Source organism: Ammospiza nelsoni, chromosome 26 (assembly GCF_027579445.1).
Source record: "Ammospiza nelsoni isolate bAmmNel1 chromosome 26, bAmmNel1.pri, whole genome shotgun sequence".
Classification (NCBI taxonomy): domain Eukaryota; kingdom Metazoa; phylum Chordata; class Aves; order Passeriformes; family Passerellidae; genus Ammospiza; species Ammospiza nelsoni.
In genome coordinates this window covers 1,823,856-1,842,405 of record NC_080658.1, presented here as the reverse complement: position 1 = coordinate 1,842,405, position 18,550 = coordinate 1,823,856, and the positions used below count along the sequence as shown (strand labels likewise).

Genomic DNA, 18,550 nt, shown 5'->3' with positions numbered 1-18,550 from the left:
CTTAAATCTATGGGATTCACGTCAGCGTCGGTTCAGGCAGTACAATGGGGATTCAGTAACTCAGCTTACGTGGATTTACTGTATCATCCATTTTCATAACAGTGAAGCCACAGTGAAAGGACAGCTCCAGATGCTCAGCTCCCAGAGCTGGTGGTGCTTGGAATGCAGTCGTGGTTGCATGGGAGATGCTCCTGGGTTTTTAATTTGCAGTAGTGCAGATGAGACATCCAAAAATTGCTGTAAACTTCTGTGAGCTGTGCTCTGTGAGATTAAATGTGAATTTCTGGAAGCAACTGGCTTAAATTTCCTGAGGTTTTTTACATGTCCCAGGTTCCATGATTTTCAGTTTCAGTTACAGGGTTTCAGTTACAGTTATCAAAAAGCAGTATTTTATTTAAAGTAGCATCCTTTTACTGTTGCAGGCTGAGTGCTGGAGGAGCCCAAACCAGGACAGAGCTAGGAAATGGAGATGGGCTCTTTTCCAAATTCTACATTATCAGATGAATAATTAACTGTAGACTAATTGCAAATCCTAATTAGTCTCCTATAACTGCACTAAGCACAGTATTACTTCAGTGTAAAGTGGTAAGAACTTGACCTTCAGGCTTTAACCCTGCTGTTGGTGTAAGCAGGAAGGAACTTGACTTTCAGAACCCAAATTACATGTGTGATACTAAAAGTCAAAAACCTCCACAGGTTTTTATTCTTCCTTTTTTGTTATAAAATTAAAAGGCTACAGAAATGCCACTCTTCTTGCCGGGCCTTTTCCCAGTGTGCATTGCTAGCTAGAAACTCATCTGTGCTGCTTTCCCTGCAGGTGGTGGGAAAAAAAATAGAAAAAATCATTACAAATGTTGTTTTGGGCTGTTTTGCAGACTTGATGGGGAATTTGTGGCATAACCCATAGGGGGAGTGCAGGAAGTGAGTTCTATTTGGAGAGACTTGATTTCCATATGACTGTGAGTGTGCTGGGGACAGCAGGTGACAGTGGAAGTTGCATTTCCACAAATGTATTTTCTGTCCTGGTCTTTCCTATTAACTGTTCAGTAACACTGCTCAGCTCTGCAGCTCATGGAGCACCTTCTAAATGTCTTCTTGTCTTCTCTGTGAGTAACTTCTCTGTGAGAAACAGAGGGAAGAGAGCAAACCAATGCTGGTCTGGAAAATCTTGTTCGCTGGTAGCTCTGGTACTTCTGCTACAGGGACAAGATACCTAGGTGTGCTTCCATGGGAGGTGCTGCAAAAATAATGAGCAGTGAGAGGAGAAGCAACAGTTAACATTGGAGAAAACATACATCTATGGTACATGACCTAAAATTAATGACCAGCACGGAATGGTAAAACAGACTCGAATAACGTGAATAACCTGAAAACCCGGATACTGAGGGTACACAGCAGGTACAGGTGCCGTGTCGGTAAAAACCACTGAGCAGCAGCCGAAAGCGAACAATTCCTGTCTGAACCTGGTTTTCTTGTGTTTAGGTGATACCGAGCAAGAGCTGGGACCCCCTCCATCCGTAGATGAGGCAGCGAACACACTCATGACTCGCCTGGGCTTCCTCCTCGGAGAGAAAGTCACGGAGGTTCAGCCAGGGCCCCAGTACAGCATGGAGGTGCAGGACGAGAACCAGGTATGGCCCCCTGATCCCCTGTGGCATGGGTTGGGATCACTGTGGCGTTCGGGAGAGGGTGGTTATTGCCTAATTCCATGGCGACCAGGTGTAACAATGAAATAATGGTGCTGAGGTAAAGGTTGTGTCTCCTGTCTCACAGTGAGTCATCCTCGCAGAACAGCAGGCCGCGCTTCAGGGATCAGCCATGTGAGACAGCTTCTGTTGTTTTTCTGTTTCTGCAAATGTAGGAGTGGGCAGTGTTTCTAATCAGATTATAGTGACCAAAATAATCTGTTCTTGCCTGGCATCTTCTCGGTGATATTTCAGAAGTACTTCAGTAGTGTTACATAAAGACTCAGTCTCTGCAGAAGGGAGAGGGAAGTAGTAGTAGCCTGATTTTACAGATAGTCATGGTTCTTGCTCATATTTGCCCAACAAGGTGATTTCATGCTTGAAAACAGATAAAGAAGGCAAATCATAAAATCTTTATTGTGACAGAGCTTGTTATACCCCTGGCTGGCTGGAAAGCTTTGGGCTATGATACAGGTTTTGTAGAAACTGCCTGAGCCTGAGTTTCTCCCTCCTTTGCCTCAGGTACCAACAATTAGCAGTTTTGCTGAGAGTGAAAATAGGAGGCCTTTCCTCCCCCACCCCTTCTTGTATTTAAATTGACAGATGGCTAATCCAGTATGTAACAGAAGAGCACAAAACTCATCAACCACTTGCAATTCTCTGTTCTTTTAATTGCCATTGGGTGACTCTGCATGAGTCACTCAGATGTTTAACATAAATGTAATTCAGAGAACTTGAATTCCTTAAAAAGAGAGTCAGTGAGAAATGGCCTGTCGCCAGCACAGAACAGATGCAGACCTGTTGGAGCAAGTCCAGAGGAGGCCACGGAGTTGGTCCAAGTGCTGGAGCCTCTCTGCTCTGGAGCCAGGCTGGGAGAGCTGGGAATGCTCAGACTGGAGAACAGAAGGCTCCAGGGAGAATTTAGAGCCCCCTCCAGTGCCTAAAGGGGCTCCAGGAGAGCTGGACAAAGGCCTGGAGTGACGTGAATGGCTCCCACTGCCAGAGGGCAGGGTTAGATGGGATATTGGGAAGGAATTCCTCTGTATGAGGGTGGGCAGGCCCTGGCACAGGGTGCCCAGGGAAGCTGTAGCTGCCTGTGGATCCCTGGCAGTGTCTCAGGGCCAGGTTGGGTTGACTGACTGACACAAGACATTTTTGATCTCCTGCATGAGCTAGTTTGATTGAGAGCCAAGAAATGGGATTTCGTAAAGTTTTTGCCTTTAACACGTATGTTACACTTTTAAGACTTCCCATTCAATTTCTTAAAGCAAGATGTGGATTTAAAATGGACTGTTCTATACATTGGGCTAGAAAATGTCCTTTTAACAGGCGCCTATTTCAACTGAATACTTCAAAGCCAAGCAGAGCTTTCTACTATAAATGGTTCCTTTTGTTGTTACCTTTTGACAGAAATTAAAATCCAATCTTTTTTTTCTAAAGCCAGAGATGTCTTTGGAGAATAAATAAAAGAAAAAATCTAAAGAGAAATAGCAGACTTGTCCTCTAAACTAGATTGGTATCTTGGGCTGCGTGCTAATTTTTGCATGAAAAAGTTTGTCCAGGGCCTTTGAATGCTGTTCATGTTCAGGAGAAGATAAAGAGAGGCTGGTTCCTCAATTACCAAGTTAATTTTTTCCTTCCTTTGTAAGTGTCTCCTGATGTCAGCACTTGCCTTGAATCCTGGAATACTCAAGGTTGGAGTTGACCTCGTGAGGTCAACCCATCCACGCACGCCAGAAGTAGGGCTGGATTCAGGGGGGCACTGTGGTTCTCAGGCTCATCTAAGCAGGGTTTGAAAATCTCCACTGATGGAGATCAGTGGGCTCTCCTGACAGCCTCTCTTGGGGCTCACCAACTTCAGGTGTGAAGAATCTTCTACCTGGTAGAAAATGTCCTGGATGGAGGCTGCGACTGCTGCTCCTTGTCCTTTCCCTTTGGAGCGTGGTTGTGTCTTCTCTCCAGGCCCTGCAGGTAGTGGAAGGGTGCAGCTGTCTGTCCTTGGATCCAGTGTACCTTTGTCCTTTCTGTAGGCTGAACGAATCTTCTCCATCAGCCTCTGCACCTCAGCCCCAGCCATCTCACATTTTTGGGGCTTTCTTCTGACTCTGCCATCTCCCACTGGCTGTGTCAGCAAACAAATCCTGTCCAAGCTAAAGCTGCTGCTGAATTGCACCAAATTTGGTAAAACCTCTCCAAATCTCCATCCCACACTGAATTTCTTCCACTACCTTACTTCCAATCATGTTGAAAATCACGCAATGAGACGTTTATGGGATTTGCATTAATTAAATTAATTCTTCTGTTAGCCGCTGATTGATTAAAATCTGATTGAGACTTTCGCCAGTAGTTTGCACTTGAATCTAAAAATCAGAACAATTTGTTGGCTTTTAATGTGTTAATTTACATGAGCTCAGCGAAGAAAACGTTCTTTGTATCAAAAGCTGCTGCTTGTTATTCCAGCCATGCTTTGCCTTCTCAGGCGAGACAATAATTATTTGCCATCTCACCAGTGCTTAAGCTGAAAGGAAGATAAGGAATGGGAGTATTTGCACTGAAACTGCCCAGTCTGTACATCTCTATGATGCCTTTTCCCCCAGTTCCCTTATTTTGAATATATCCAAGGATATATTCTTTCTGTGCTCTTAATCGTGATTTCCTTAATGGGAGATCCCAAATGCTGAGGATTAAATCCTTTTTCTCCTACTTTTTGGGACATTCTTTCTAACTGTATTGTCTGCCAGAGCAGCACAAAGGACACTGAGGTGCTGGCAGAACAGAGTAATTTTTCAAAGTTCAGTGAAAATGTGACAGATGAAACAGCAGCAATAATAATAATACAGAATGTTCTGTCAATGGAAATTTATATTTAAAACTCACACAGAGGAACATTTTTCTATATCAATACAAGAATAAAACATGTCAATCAATGCCAAGTGATATACTGTGTTATTTCATAATTTCCAGTTGCAAGGAGCTTGTTCTTCAGGAGCTGCATTGATAACACAGCAAATAAAGGAACTTATATCACTTCTGGCATTTCATGAAACAATAGTTTTATAAGCTGGAGGGAAGATAAGTGTACCATCCTTGCACCGAATTTTAATTTACTTTAAAGTGCAATGATTCCTATGTTTTAAAGTTAGTGGATGCTATTTTGTACTGAGATAAGTTTCAGTGGGGATTAGTTTAAAATGACAGTTAAAACAAAGACACAGAAAAACTCCACCATAAAGAATTTATAATAGTAATAAAGCTTTACATTCTTGAAGCTGATCAAATGGGATTTTCCAGTGGCACTTTAAAAATAGGATGGAGAGAGGAGAGAGTTGCTTTGCTTGTCCCAGGTACTTCAGTAGAGATGACCATGTGTTGGGAGCCATCATTTACACTGTAGGTGTTTTAGAATTAAGATTGGAAAAGACCTGCAAGAGAATCAAGTCCAGCCTTTGAGTGAATCCCAGCATATCACAAAGTGATATGTGATCAAACAATCACATCTGATTGTTGTTTGAACACTTCCAGGGATGGTGACTCCACCACTGCCTTGGGCAGCCCTTTCCAATGCCTGACCACTCTGTCAGCAAAGAAATTTTCCCTAACATCCAACCTGAACCTCCCCTGGCCCAGCTCCAGGCAATTTCCCCTTATCCTGATGCATGCTGCTTGGAAGAAGAGACCAACCCTGATGGGTACCACAGGGAGATGATGAATGAACACAGAAACCCTCACACAGTTCATTTTCTGCTGTGTTGGGGCATCTGTGTTAATACACAAACCTGCCAGCAGAGCTGTGACATTGGCACTGTGTCCCTGGTTTGCTGATGCACTGATCCATGCTGGGAGATTCTGTAATTAGGCTGAGGTCGATTCAGCTCCCTCTGGCATGAGAGCAGAGCTGTGGGGTGGCTGCCCCATCCCCCTGCCAGGGATGCTCTGTGCTCCTCCAGCACCAGGGCAGTTCCTCTCTCAGTAAGGATTTTTACAAAACCCATGAGGATACTTGGACAAAGGAGGTTTTTTCCTGGTGGCTTCACGTGGTAGCTGCCATTAGGGTGTCCTAATATAAAACACCATGTTCACCTTTAAAAAAGTCCCTCCCAGACGTTTTTTAAGTTTCAAATAGAGAATAGGGAGGAGGGAAAAAAATTAGAGGTCAAGCCTGCTATGCAGTTTGCAGGTATGATGCTTTCTGTGCCATGTTTTCCATTATTGAGGGTTTGTTTAAATTTTATCTGGTGGGGAAAGCATGCCTGGGCAGGGAAGGGCCATCTGGTATCTAGATAAAGGATCTCTGTTGTTTTCCTTGAATGGAGGAAACATTTATAGAGCAAAATTAAAACTGCAGCCCCACAAGGGTTCTGAGCAGATGGAAGTGGCCCAGAGGTCTTTATAGGATTTCCTGGATATGGTGACTGTAACTGTAAGTAAAGGTGAGATCACACTGTGTTTCCCTCCCCAGAACTCTCCACTTGAACAGAAGCACCAGATTTACCTTTCTGTCACGGTTTTTGCTTATTTGTGCTTTTTTTCTTTTAAGCTTTCCGTTCAGTGCTAACAAAACAACCAAAACTCCTGATCGAGTATGGAATCAGGCTTTTGATAAATACTGCTATTTATGTTTCCTGTGGCTCCTATTGAGCATGGAGGCTGGGATCTCTGAAGCGTGAAGGAGAGAACGAGCCCAGTGTCTGCCACAGGTGGGGGGCGGCCTGACGGATGTTTTCATTTCGAACTCTACGGCACTTTTTAACCTCACCAGACAAAGCAAATCCTCAAGTGTGAGCTACAGAAAGCCTTTCCCCCTGGCAGTGCCTGTGGTGAGTGATGTGCCCCTGCTCTCCCCCGTTTTGCAGAGCTCGGCGGTGACGCAGCGCATCAGCCCCTGCTCCACCCTGACGAGCAGCACGGCCTCGCCGCCCGCCAGCAGCCCCTGCTCCACCCTGCCACCCGTCAGTGCCACTGTCACAGCCAAGGACTGCACCTATGGCGCTGTCACCAGCCCCACATCCACGCTGGAGAGCAGAGACAGCGGCATCATCGGTGAGTGTCAGACCGTACTCTTCCTCTTCCTCCTCGCTGCTGCTGGCTGGTCTAACAAGGCTTGGTTTATAGTCAGAGAATGCCAGGATGGTTTGGGTTGGAAGGAATGTTAAAGACCATCCAGTTCCACCCCTGCCATGGACAGGGACACCTTGCACTATCCCAGGTGAATCCCTGCCCAGCCTGGCCTTGGGCACTGCCAGGGATCCAGGGGCAGCCACAGCTGCTCAGGGCACCTGTGCCAGGGCCTGTCCACCCTCAGGGAATAATTCCTAATTCCCAATATCCCATCCAACCCTGCCCTCTGGCAGTGGGAAGCCATTCCCCCTTGTCCTATCTCTCCAGGCCCTTGTCCCAAGTCCCTTTCCAGCTCTCTTGGAGCCCCTTTAGACACAGAAGGGGCTCTAAGGTCTCCCTGGAGCCTTCTGTTCTCCACCCCTGCTCTCCCAGCCTGGCTCCAGAGCAGAGGGGTTCCAGGCATGTCATCAACTCAGTGATGCTCTGGACTCACCCTGTTTCATGTCCCTTGGGAACCCCAGAGCTGGATGCAGTGCTTTATTTATATAATATTATTTATCTGTGTTTGCTATTTAGGGGAATGATTTTGCATTATTCAGGTTTATACTGCAGTGACCAAGGTGATCTGTACCCCTCCATCTTCCATTTCTCATGGGCAGAACTACATAGTAGTTGGTGAAAATTGGGATGTATGAGATTGATAACTTTGGATCAATTAATTAACTTTTGGAAATTGTTTAAATGGTGGAAGAGGAAGCCTTGGGCAGCAGCTGAACTAAATTATTACAAATTTCAGTGAATTTCTGTAGCAGGTTTTTCATTTGAGTGATCAGTGGGTTGCAGGTGTAAAGAATCTGGAGAAAATATGCACAGATCAATTTTGTTCAGTAACTGTACAGGCACAATGGGAAAACGTTAATGTTTATATGATATCAAACAGGATGATTGTCACTTGGGTGTCTTTGCCACATGTTCTAGATTGAGTATTTCCCCAGCTTAAGAAGATTTTATTTTGCTAACAATTTATGTAGGGTTAAAAAAGAAAAAAAAAGAAAGGCAGGTTGGTAATTTGGGGAGGTTAGTTGCACTAGTGGTTAACATTTTGCTTGGCTGATCAGGGAATCTGGGCTTAGTTCAGCTCCTGGATGCCACAGCAACCCTTGCAGCACTTCTGCCTGCGTGATCTTAAAATGCAAATGGGTGAGCTATTCTGAGCTGTGTGCCGAAGTAGGTTAATGAATCCTGGCAAAGTCACTGCAGGATCCCACCCCCTCACTTCCCTGCTCACATATCCCACCATCAGAGCTGCACCTTCTCCCACATCCAGCCCCAAAGCTGGGCTGGGCTGGAGGGTCACACTGAGTACAAGTGGGTGTTTGATCCCTGCCTCTGCCCAAGCTGTCACTTGGCTCTAAAAGCTGAGAAAAGGTTGAAAGGATTAAAAAAAAAAAAAAAAAATTACAAGGTCCAGATCTTCAAATTCAGATATTTGTAAAAGAAAAGGAATGGGGGAGAAGGTAAGACAAGAGCAGAGGTAGGAGCAAGTCAGTCCTTTCTCCTGGATGCCATGGAATTCTTTCCATATAAAACAGAATGGCTGGTGAAAATCCTGACCTGACTGTAACCTCTGAATAGCTTCCAGGATTTTTTGGCTCTCACTATGTAAAAGCAGCCAACTGTTAATGTTCAGAAATCTGCTACTGAAAAGAGAACTGGTCAAAGAATCATGTGCTGCTCTGAGGGAACTTTGCACCTCACGGCCCCTCCGGTGTGAGCTTGGAAGCTTTGCTGCTGGAATGCAGCAGAACACAGGAAAATTTCCACCAGTCTTAGCAATCCTTTGAAATAAACAGCAAACTTTTCTTGCCAGCTTATCCCAGTGATGCTCAGGCAGCACTTTATATCATTAGCAGCAATCTCCTAGGGAATGGCTGTTTTCCATGTGGCATCTTCCTGTGGGAGTGTGTTCAAGTTGAAATGGGGCCACTCTTTTTTTCTGCGCTCTGTTCCCTGCTGAAGTGTCAGGGGATCGTGCTGTGCAGGGACACAGGTGTGAGGGGAAAGCAGCTTCAAAGGGAAAGCAGTGAGCAGTGGAAATCTGGCCTCACTGCTGTGGTGAAGTGCACAGGCCTGGTACTGTATGGATAAGATGTCTTCACTCAGATTTTGTGGATTTATTCGGTGGAAAATAACATAGAAAGGAGCCCCATTCCCTCTTTGGAATCCCTGGTCTGTAGCTTCTTCCATTTACTCTTTTTTTGCTATTTTTTTCCTTTTATTCCTAAGCTTTCATCAAGATGCTGCCTTCTACAGATGTATGTGTTTCTGGGTTAAAAATGGGTTTGTTAATAAATTTGTTTAAGTGCCTGCTAAGCAAAATAGATGCTGCTATGCAGAATAGATGCTGCTGACAATGAAACAAGATGGATTTGTTTCCAACTTCATCTGCTTTGAGAAGGGAACAAAGCTCAAAAGGCACATCAAGACAAATTTAACTCAGGTTAAATATTTTTGTGATCTTACAGTTAAAGCATTTGAATTCTGACATTCTCATCAGTATTATGAAATGCTCTGTTAATAATGAATAACATTTCTGAGAATTACAGATCTTTTTTTGAATCTCAATGGCTTCTAGTTGGGCTCATTCCCCAAAGAGAGTTGGGGAATGATCATTAAGGCTGCTACCTCTGTAGATTTGGGACCTTTTTAACAGATTTCTTTCATGTTTACAGTAGTGGAGTGTGCTTTATGACATCAATTACCTCGTTCTTGCAAGTAATAAACTGCAGTTTCTAAACAGAAGCTTTGCTGAGCTGTTCTGTCTCAGTGTTTGCAGGGAGCTGGGCCCAGGAGATGGCAGGGTCTCGTTCTGTTTTACCCAAACCTTGCATTTCTAGCCTGAGTAGCAGCCAGGATAGAGCCCTGCAAGGCAATCATCCCATTTGTCATCCCATTCTTTATCCCATTCCTCATCCTGCTTGTCAGCTGGTGCAGCAGGGAATTCAGATCTAGCACAGAATGGATTTAGGGTCAGGTGATGCTACTGTCGAGGTATTTTTCATTTCGTTTTAAGACCTTTTGCATGCTCACCATGATTTATAACACCCCCAGGCCTGACACAGAAGTGGCTTTACCTGTTTAATGTCTGTCTATTTGTGGGATTGTTTATGTGAATTAGGCTAGTGATCTTAATTTTCTTTTTCTCCTATTTGAGACCACTGTTGATAGAGAAGTTAAACATCCAGCTAGTGCTGTGGATTTTGGCCTCAAGCCTTGAGCAGGACACACCTTGGGGCTTTTGGGATTGGGTTTTTTTGGTGTGGAAATGCCATAAACTCACTGCCTGGTGGTGTCCAGCAGAGAGTAATGTTGTAAAGGTGCACCAAGGTTGTTGGGGCACAGACAGTGTGTGACTGCACGAGGCTGCTCCCTGCCCTTGGGAATGGTTTGGACTTCCACTTTCTGCCTGCCAAGTTTTTCTCTTTGGCAGCTGGAGTGGTGGTCTGGGGTGATGTGGCTATATTTAGGTGTATGCTTCTGTGGCTGAGTTTATGGAGGCTTATGTAGATTAGGGTAAAAAATTTATTTCACTCCTTGCCAACTTGTACGTGTTAGCTGGGACGTCTCTAATGGAATGAGGCAAGAGGTGCTGAAGTGAAATGAGGTTAATTCAGGCAGGGTTTGGAGCTCGTTGCAGTGCAGCATATGGAAGCTCATTGCTTTGCTGCAGTTATTTCTTTAAATTAACAAAATCCCTGTTCTTACTTGAGGCACTATAAATCTTTACATATAATTAATGATACAGCTGTTGGTCATTGTCACGTGGGACCTACAGAAACTGCTTCTCCCACAGTTACAGCTGGAAGGTGAATGTAAAGGTTGATGTTTTCCAGGCATGGTCTTTGCCTCAAGGAAAATTGGATGGGATGGTAAAAATTCCCTTGTGTGTTTGACTAGAGACACATTCAGTTGAAAACCTCCCAGGGCATAGGCCAGCTTGCAGCTAAATGAGAAATAATATTGGTGGCCTGTAAATGCACAAAACTGTCTTGAGATGTGTAGTGCTGTTTGTAGGGCTGAGGTGCCGTCTTGAGGGCGCTGCTGCTGCTTCAGTACAGCTCTGTTATTTCCCCAAAGAAATTAAAATATTTCACCCGTGTCTTTTGCAAAAAGTTCTAATCAAAACTTTTGTTTCCAAGGGAAACAAGGCAGGTTGGGAAAGGAAAGTTTGACAGAGGAAACACAGGAGTAAATCTTGAGTGCTCAAAGCAGGGTGGGATTGTGAAGTGACTCCAGCACTTCTGGAGTGTATTCCCTCCTGGCACCTCAGTCCATGTGCCTGCAAAGCTGCTTGAAGCTGGTGCAGGTGGTGCTGGTGCTGTGGGTGGGTTGGGATCATGGGGACAGAGATTCAGCAAATCCCAGGAGAAAGCTGCAGGCAGGATTGCAGACAGGCACCACACTGCCTGCACACTCATCCAAGGGGCTTTCCATGGGATATCGTTCATTGTGTGTTCTCCAGCAGTCAGATGATCTGGAAGCCTCAGATTCTCTGTGCTCACATTAAATAGCGTGAGACTGCACCAGTGGAGACTGGAGACACAGCCATGTATCTATAAATACCCAGATCTATATGCACACACGTCTATATTTATGTCCCTGTGGTATTTTTTGGGTGCTATAGGGAACCTCAGCTGTTGGTGCATGTCAGGTTTCTGTTGTTCTGTGTGTGACTCACACACTGTCCCATCCTTCTCCATCCTTGCAGTGCCTTGTTTGCTCCCAGCTCACCAGCACACACTGTGGTCAGCATGATCCAATAGAGCAGGGCCCAGGCATGGCAAAGTTCTGATTTTTTTTCAGCAGAGTTGTGCTTTTTTGTCTGGATTTAGCAATTGAAGAGCCTCAAGTGTTCTTCCATAGCCTCTGGTGCCCCTGTGGCTCCTCCAGTACGTCCCACCTCTCCCTTGGAGACCGGGGTTGAAGGATCTGCTTCTCTGCAGATGGCTTAAGGCAAAAATTCCTGCTCTTTGATAAATTTGAGTTTATCAGTTTATCTCTTCCCAGTTTAGAGCATGCTGTCAGTTCAAAGGTTGCATTTTTTTTGAGCTTTTGATTAATGAGGTGTCCTTGTGTTTAAAAATCATAGAATTACAGAGTGGTTTGTGTTGGAAGGGACCTTTAAGGACCAGCTAATTCCAGTCCCCTTGACTGTCCCCAGCTACCATATCCACATGTTTTTTGAATGTTTCCAGGGATGTTTTTTCCATCACTGGCCTGGATGGCCTGTTCCAGGACTTCACCATCCTTTCAATGAAGAAATTTTCCCTAATGTCCAACCTTCACCTTCCTTGGTGCAACTTGAGGCTGTTTCCTCTCATGCTGTCAGAATAGAATGGAATGGGAATGGGAATGGGAATGGGAATGGGAATGGGAATGGGAATGGGATGGAATGGAATGGAATGGAATGGAATGGAATGGAATGGAATGGAATGGAATGGAATGGAATGGAATAGAATGGAATAGAATAGAATAGAATAGAATAGAATAGAATAGAATAGAATAGAATAGAATAGAATAGAATAGAATAGAATAGAATAGAATATTTCCGTGTGAAGGGACCTACAGTGACCACCTGATCCAACTCCCTGACCCAAATCTTTGTACTTTCATTGTATTTATCTGCCAATCTGATGTTTGTAACTTTTCTCCCCTGAATATCACTCCACATCTTAGTAGCTGCAGGTAATGTAAAGTTTCTGAAATTATCTTCCTGAAATATGCTTTCTCCAGTTGTCAGTGTGAAAGTGTAGTGTCTGAGCAGCTCTGGGGGTCACACTATGGGAGATGTGCTCAGCATGTCAGTTCATGCTGCTGACTCACAGCTAACCTGGTGCTTTTGCTTTTTAACTGAAGTTTAAATTATTTTGGTTTGAAATAGCTCCTAGAAGAGATTAAATCCATAGAGCCATCACTTCAGCATGTGTAGCAGCACTTAGATCATCCAGGGCTGTTCAGCAGGTAAATTAATCCACAGGGAACAGTCCTAAATATCTGCTTCAGTGATGAGTTTGCACATAAAACAGCTTTAGTGTAAACTAGAGAAAATTATGTTTAGAATGAACACAAATTGTTGATTAGAAAAAGGGGCAGCAGGACTTAATAGGACTTTTTTCTTTTTTTGTCGTTTCACTTAAAGAAAACTTACTTTGACACATGGTTATTTTGTTTTTCCTCAGTTTGATGTGTTGGAAGATGACTGATGTCAGCTGCTGATTTGTTTCTACAAAGACTAATTAGACACATACTGAGATAGATTTTTTAAATTAACAGATTCGAATGGATCCTAATGGATCAATGGGGATTTTTTTTCTGTGAATAGAAAACATGGCATGCCTTGCCCTGCAAACCCAGTCTTTGAAATGGAGTTTTTTTATAGAGGATCATTTCAAAGATATTTCTCAGACAGTTTGAGGGAGCAAGAGAAATGTGTGAATAGCTGTTTTCTGTTTTTATCTGATTTTCTTATCCTAAATCATAAATGTTTACCTGACAGCAAGCCTATGTATAAATACCAACAAATAAATACCAATTCGTAGCAGTTTCATGTGTTGGTTTTAAATTTCAAAATACATTGCAAGCAACTAAATTTTGGGACATTTGATGGGATGCAAAGATACTGAGCCAAACTAATCCATGGGAGTTGGTTGTTTAGGCAGGTCAGTGGAGGCTTCTCAGTGTCAGACCTTGCAAACTTCTGTAAATATTCCCTGGAAAAGGAAATGTAGAAACTATGATACTAATTAAAAGACATGAGGAGCCATGGTAATGTTTCCTCCTGAATAATTTCTGTTCTTTCTGGAATGGTGTATTTGAATACAATGCAGCGCAGAATTTTTAATACTCTTTGTAATTACAAATGGCTTTTAACAGTATGAGCCAAAACATTAGAGCTTAAATGTTCTTTTAGAAGTCGTAAGCAGAAACAGTATCATTAAAGTAAAATCCATAATCTCTGATTTATGTGGATATGGAAAATTTGATGAAGATCATTTTTGGCTCTTGCATGGCTCAGCTCAGCATTGAGCAGCGTGCGTTCAAACCATTCTTTCTTTGTTACTCATTTTGTTTCTCATTTCTTCCTTCAAGCTACATTGACAAGTTACTCTGAGAATGTGGAACGCACTAAATACGGAGGGGAAAGCAGTAAGGAACTTGGATCTGGGGGAAACCTGAAGCAGTGGCAATCCCAGAAATCCAGCATGGACTCCTGCCTGTACCGTGTGGATGAGAACATGTCAGCCTCCACCTACAGCCTCAACAAAATCCCCGAGAGGAACCTGGAGACAGTCCTGTCCCAGTCAGTGCAGTCAATTCCTCTGTACCTTATGCCACGGCCAAATTCAGTAGCAGGTAAGAAATCCATGTTTGTGCCTTTGGGTCACAGCCAGGCACAGCACACAGATGCCACAGCCCTTCTTGTGTTCCCTTATCCAAAAAGAAATCTCCTTCCTGGAGTCATCGTACTTAAGAATGACAAAAATCGGGTTTTTGTTTGATTTCTTGGTTCTCAATGAAAAATTCCTCTGTGGAAAACTGTTTCTGATGGTGTTTAATGGTTATTTCAGCAGTTTATTATGCCTTTCTTACAAAATTGTACAAGATTAAGGGAGAATATATTTAAAAAGAAAAAGCCAGATTCTTTACTGTCATTATAATGCAAATATTTTGGGTTTAAGGTGCTGCGACATCATAGCCATTTCTACTATTTCAAAGGATTCTTTGCAAGTAAAATAACCTGTCTCATGTTCTCTGAAGAGCTTAAGAGCTCTGGAGTTAAGAGAATGGTGGTACTTTCTGTCTACAGATCTGCTCTGGGTCCCAATGCTCCTGGTGGACTGTGCCCCAAACATCTCACACCTCACAGCACTTGATGTTTGCTAGTGACTGATATTTTTTGGCATAAAATCAACATTAATTTCATTTAAATTCATGTTTGTTCTTTGAAACATTTCTGAATGATGTTGTGCCATACCTTATTGATGTCTTTTACCAGCCTGCTGAGCGTTGCCCTGAAGCTGGTAACAGCAGGGCAGAAAAAAGAGATGGAATTAGAAATACTAAAGCTTTGCTGCAAAGCTGCTTGTCTGGAATTACTCCCTGTTCCTTTATTGCCCCATATTTTTTTCTTGCTGGGTAATTTCTCTGGAATAAAATGTGTTGTCGATGTGTCTCTGTTGACATGTGGAGAAATCCACACTTTGGATTCTGAGTCCAGAAAACCCAGAGACAATTCTGAGAGATGCCCCAAAGAGCCTGGGACATTGTCTGTTAAATCAGCATCCCTTGGTGAATCAGGCTGCATTGCATAACTGGATTAGCTTTCCTTTTTAATCCAGCTTTGGCTGGTCACAGACCTAAAAGCAATGCAGAAATCAGATTTATAGATGGTGAAATACAAACTCAGAGCATGGAGGTGCAGCACAGACTGAAAATCTGAGATTTCAGACTAAAGGGAGGGGATAGAAAAACTCAAAAACTCTGCTTCCATAGCCTGCTTGCTTTAGATGAATTCCTTATAAATGACACGGTGTAAACATCTTCCAAAGCAAACAGAGTAGGCTGAGCACCATAAATTTAAATACATGTGTGTTCATTTAATTGTCTTTGGAAGTTGTTGACTTGTTTGGTGCACTTAGAGGCAAATCCTATTTCAAGAGGAAACTATCCAGTAAAGTTCAGGAACAACTTTTCCTTCTAGATGTTTATTTTTTGGTAGAGATTTTGCTGCTTTGAAGTACTGTGTCAGCTAACACAGCTCATGTCCCCGCTTAAATCATGAAAGTAAATATGATGAGAATTCAATATTTGGCTTAACATTTTATCATCAAATGATCACATAATAGCTCCTATATGCTCATGGCACCAGAAAATTATGGGGTTTAGGTAATGGATTTATATGGGTGGTTTTCACCAAAGAGTTTAACCTCATTATCTTAACCTCATTATCTTTATGCCTGAGTGATGAGAAAGGGAAGCCAAGTGTAGTTTCAGAGTTGATTTAAGTCTGTCTGCAAATGTGACATTGCTTAAAGAGTTAATACTGAGCTGCCAGTGTCCTTGCTGCAGTGACACACATTGGGTAACCACTTGATAAACCAGATTAGTTGACTAATCCAACTGAAAATTAACCCACCAGAAAATAGATATAATAATTTTGAGCCTCAAGGTCATCAGTGTGGATACAGTGTAGCTTGGAATGGGGCAAAAAGCTGCTTTTCTTTGTGATATTCCATGATATTCCACATTTTGAGTAATCATGAATTCTCAGCTTTGCTAAAACAGGTTCTTTTCTATTTTTTTTTTTTCAAATACAGTTGAGTTTGTATACATTCTGTTCTTTGGAAGCAAAGCATAGCAGCACTTATACCTACTGGCTTTTTTTTTTTTTTCTGCTTTTTTTTCTTTTTAGGGTTTTTGGGTTTTTTTTAAGACTCTCCCCAAAAATCTTCCAAAACAGCACAAAAATACCCATTTTTATAACAGCCTACAAAGTACACTCACTGAATATATTGTGTCACTGAGCAGTTTACAACTGGGTGCAGTTCTTACAACACTTTCTTCCCTGTGAGGGGAGTCAGGCCCTGGCACAGGGTGCCCAGAGCAGCTGTGGCTGCCTCTGGATCCCTGGCAGTGTCCAGGGCTTGGAGCACCCTGGAATAGTAGAAGGTGTCTTTTTTTATTCGGGAACCAACAGGAGACATGAGTAAAAGCATGAGAACATGAAGCATGAGAAAAAGTCACCAAAACACTTTACCTAGGGGAAATTGTACTTGGTTCACATCAGCTCTGTTGTCTCACGGTACTTACACCTCCATGTATTTTCATTAAAAACAGAAAAAATACAGTAACCAGAGCATGAGATCCAAGGGCCAGGCGTGATGTCCTTCTTTGCTTTCTCGTGGCAGCCACCAGCTCAGCCCACCTGGAGGATCTGGCTTACCTGGACGAGCAGAGGCACACTCCCCTGCGCACGTCGCTGCGGATGCCGCGCCAGAGCGTGGCCAGCGCCCGGGCACAGCAGGACCTGAGAGGTAGGAGCACAATGAGGCCCTCAGGGCTTCCCATCCTGGGGGTGTCTGTGTGGGGAACTCCATCCATGTCCCTGTGAAAAACAGAATCTCAGAATGGTTTGGGTTGAAAAGGACCTTAAAGTTCACCCAGTGCCACCTTCCACTGTCCCAGGCTGCTCCAAGCCCCATCCAACCTGGTCTTGGGGATCCAGGGGCAGCCACAGCTTCTCTAGGAACCTCTGCCAGGGCCTGCCCACCCTCACAGGGAGCAATTCCTTCCTAATATCTCACCCAACGCTGCCCTCTGTCCTGTCCCTTCAGGCCCTTGTCCAAAGTCCCTCTCCTGCTCTCTTGGAGCATTTTTAGGCACTGAAAGGCAGCAGTAAGGTCATCCCAGAGCATTCTCTTGTCTCTTCTCCAGGATGAATACCCCCAGCTCTCAGCTGGTCTCCTTGGGATTAATAATTTGCTAAGTTATTCAAAATGAGAAACTTTATGGACTACTACTCTTGTCTTGTTTTTCAATCAAGGCCAGGGATTGCAGTTCCCCCTTGCATTCTGCAGTGTGCCAGTGGGGAAGGAGCCCAGTGCAGTGATGAGGCCACCAGCTCAGCCACTGCTTGTAGGGTTGCTCACAATGCCTGTATTTAGGCAGCTCTTTGAGTTCTAAAAAGCTTTTTGAAGAGGAAATTTTTGTGGTTTTTTTGTGGCAAATTCCACAAACAAGACGTTAGCAATGAGAAGAGGAGCCAGGGCTGACATTTTGGTGTTTTGCTTATTATTCCCAATCAGCTCTAGCTCACTTTGCTCCATCTCCTTGGGATTTCAGCCCATCCTTCAACTTACATCCCTCTTTTAATCTGAGCTCAGTCTTCCACCACGTGCTGAAGCTGTCAGTGTGACAGTCCTGAGTCTGCAGCAGATCACCAGGCTTCAGCCTCATCATTTTTTGTTGCACAGATGAGTAAGTGGCCAAGAAAGCTCATTTGGGATATTTTCAGGTTGATTCTGTGCCATGAGACTGCTTTATTCTCCCCTGTGCATAGAACAGGGTTTCTTTTGGCCATACCTGAAACTTTCCTGTTCTCTAGGGGGTTTTTTTGAGCCCACCATCTTAGGGTGAGGACCTGGGGAGCTGGAAGGCACAGGCTGAGTTTTCACCCAACATACTCAACCTGGTACAGCCTGGCAGGACTTTGTCCCAAAGACATGACCCCCCCAAATTTGGAGTGGGTTTGTGAGCTTTGGATGGCAGTGTGCAATGAAATCCTCCTGGCTGCTGAGGCAGTTCTAGAAGTGCATTAGCAGGCAGTAAGTGAAGGAAGCAAAGTTTGACAGACCAAATTTCCATATGTTCGGAGGCAGGAGCTTGCCAAGGCTGTGTAATTTGCGGTGATTGCATCCAAAACATTCAACTTTATTGTAGGAACAGAATCAAATTGTTTTCCAGACACACTTTTGAAACCCTTGTTGCACTACATATTTTCCTTCTGCGTTTTGGCTTTTTTTCCACTTTTTGTGACAGTTGCATGAGAATAGCAGCAATGTTTCAGTTTTTTTGTTTATTATCCTATCTGAGGTTCTGTGCTGTTTTTAAAAAAAGAGGGAGAAGAAGATGTGAAAAAGCAAACCATCACTATTTGGAAACATTTTCATGTCATTGCATATGCAAGGGGGGTGCTCTTCCCTGAAATGCTGCATTTTGCAGCTATTGCTGTGAAATTGCATCAATCT

At 43.6% G+C, this 18,550-nt stretch overlaps 1 protein-coding gene across 1 annotated transcript in view; it reads left to right on the top strand.

Moving 5' to 3' along the window:
- Positions 1 to 18,550, top strand: part of TANC2 (tetratricopeptide repeat, ankyrin repeat and coiled-coil containing 2) — a 145,163-nt gene that overhangs the window by 74,830 nt on the left and 51,783 nt on the right. The window contains exons 7-10 of the mRNA XM_059489387.1: positions 1,483 to 1,631; positions 6,539 to 6,725; positions 13,893 to 14,156; positions 16,712 to 16,837. Coding sequence (XP_059345370.1) covers positions 1,483 to 1,631; positions 6,539 to 6,725; positions 13,893 to 14,156; positions 16,712 to 16,837 — 726 coding nt within the window. The remainder of the gene's footprint in view (positions 1 to 1,482; positions 1,632 to 6,538; positions 6,726 to 13,892; positions 14,157 to 16,711; positions 16,838 to 18,550) is intronic.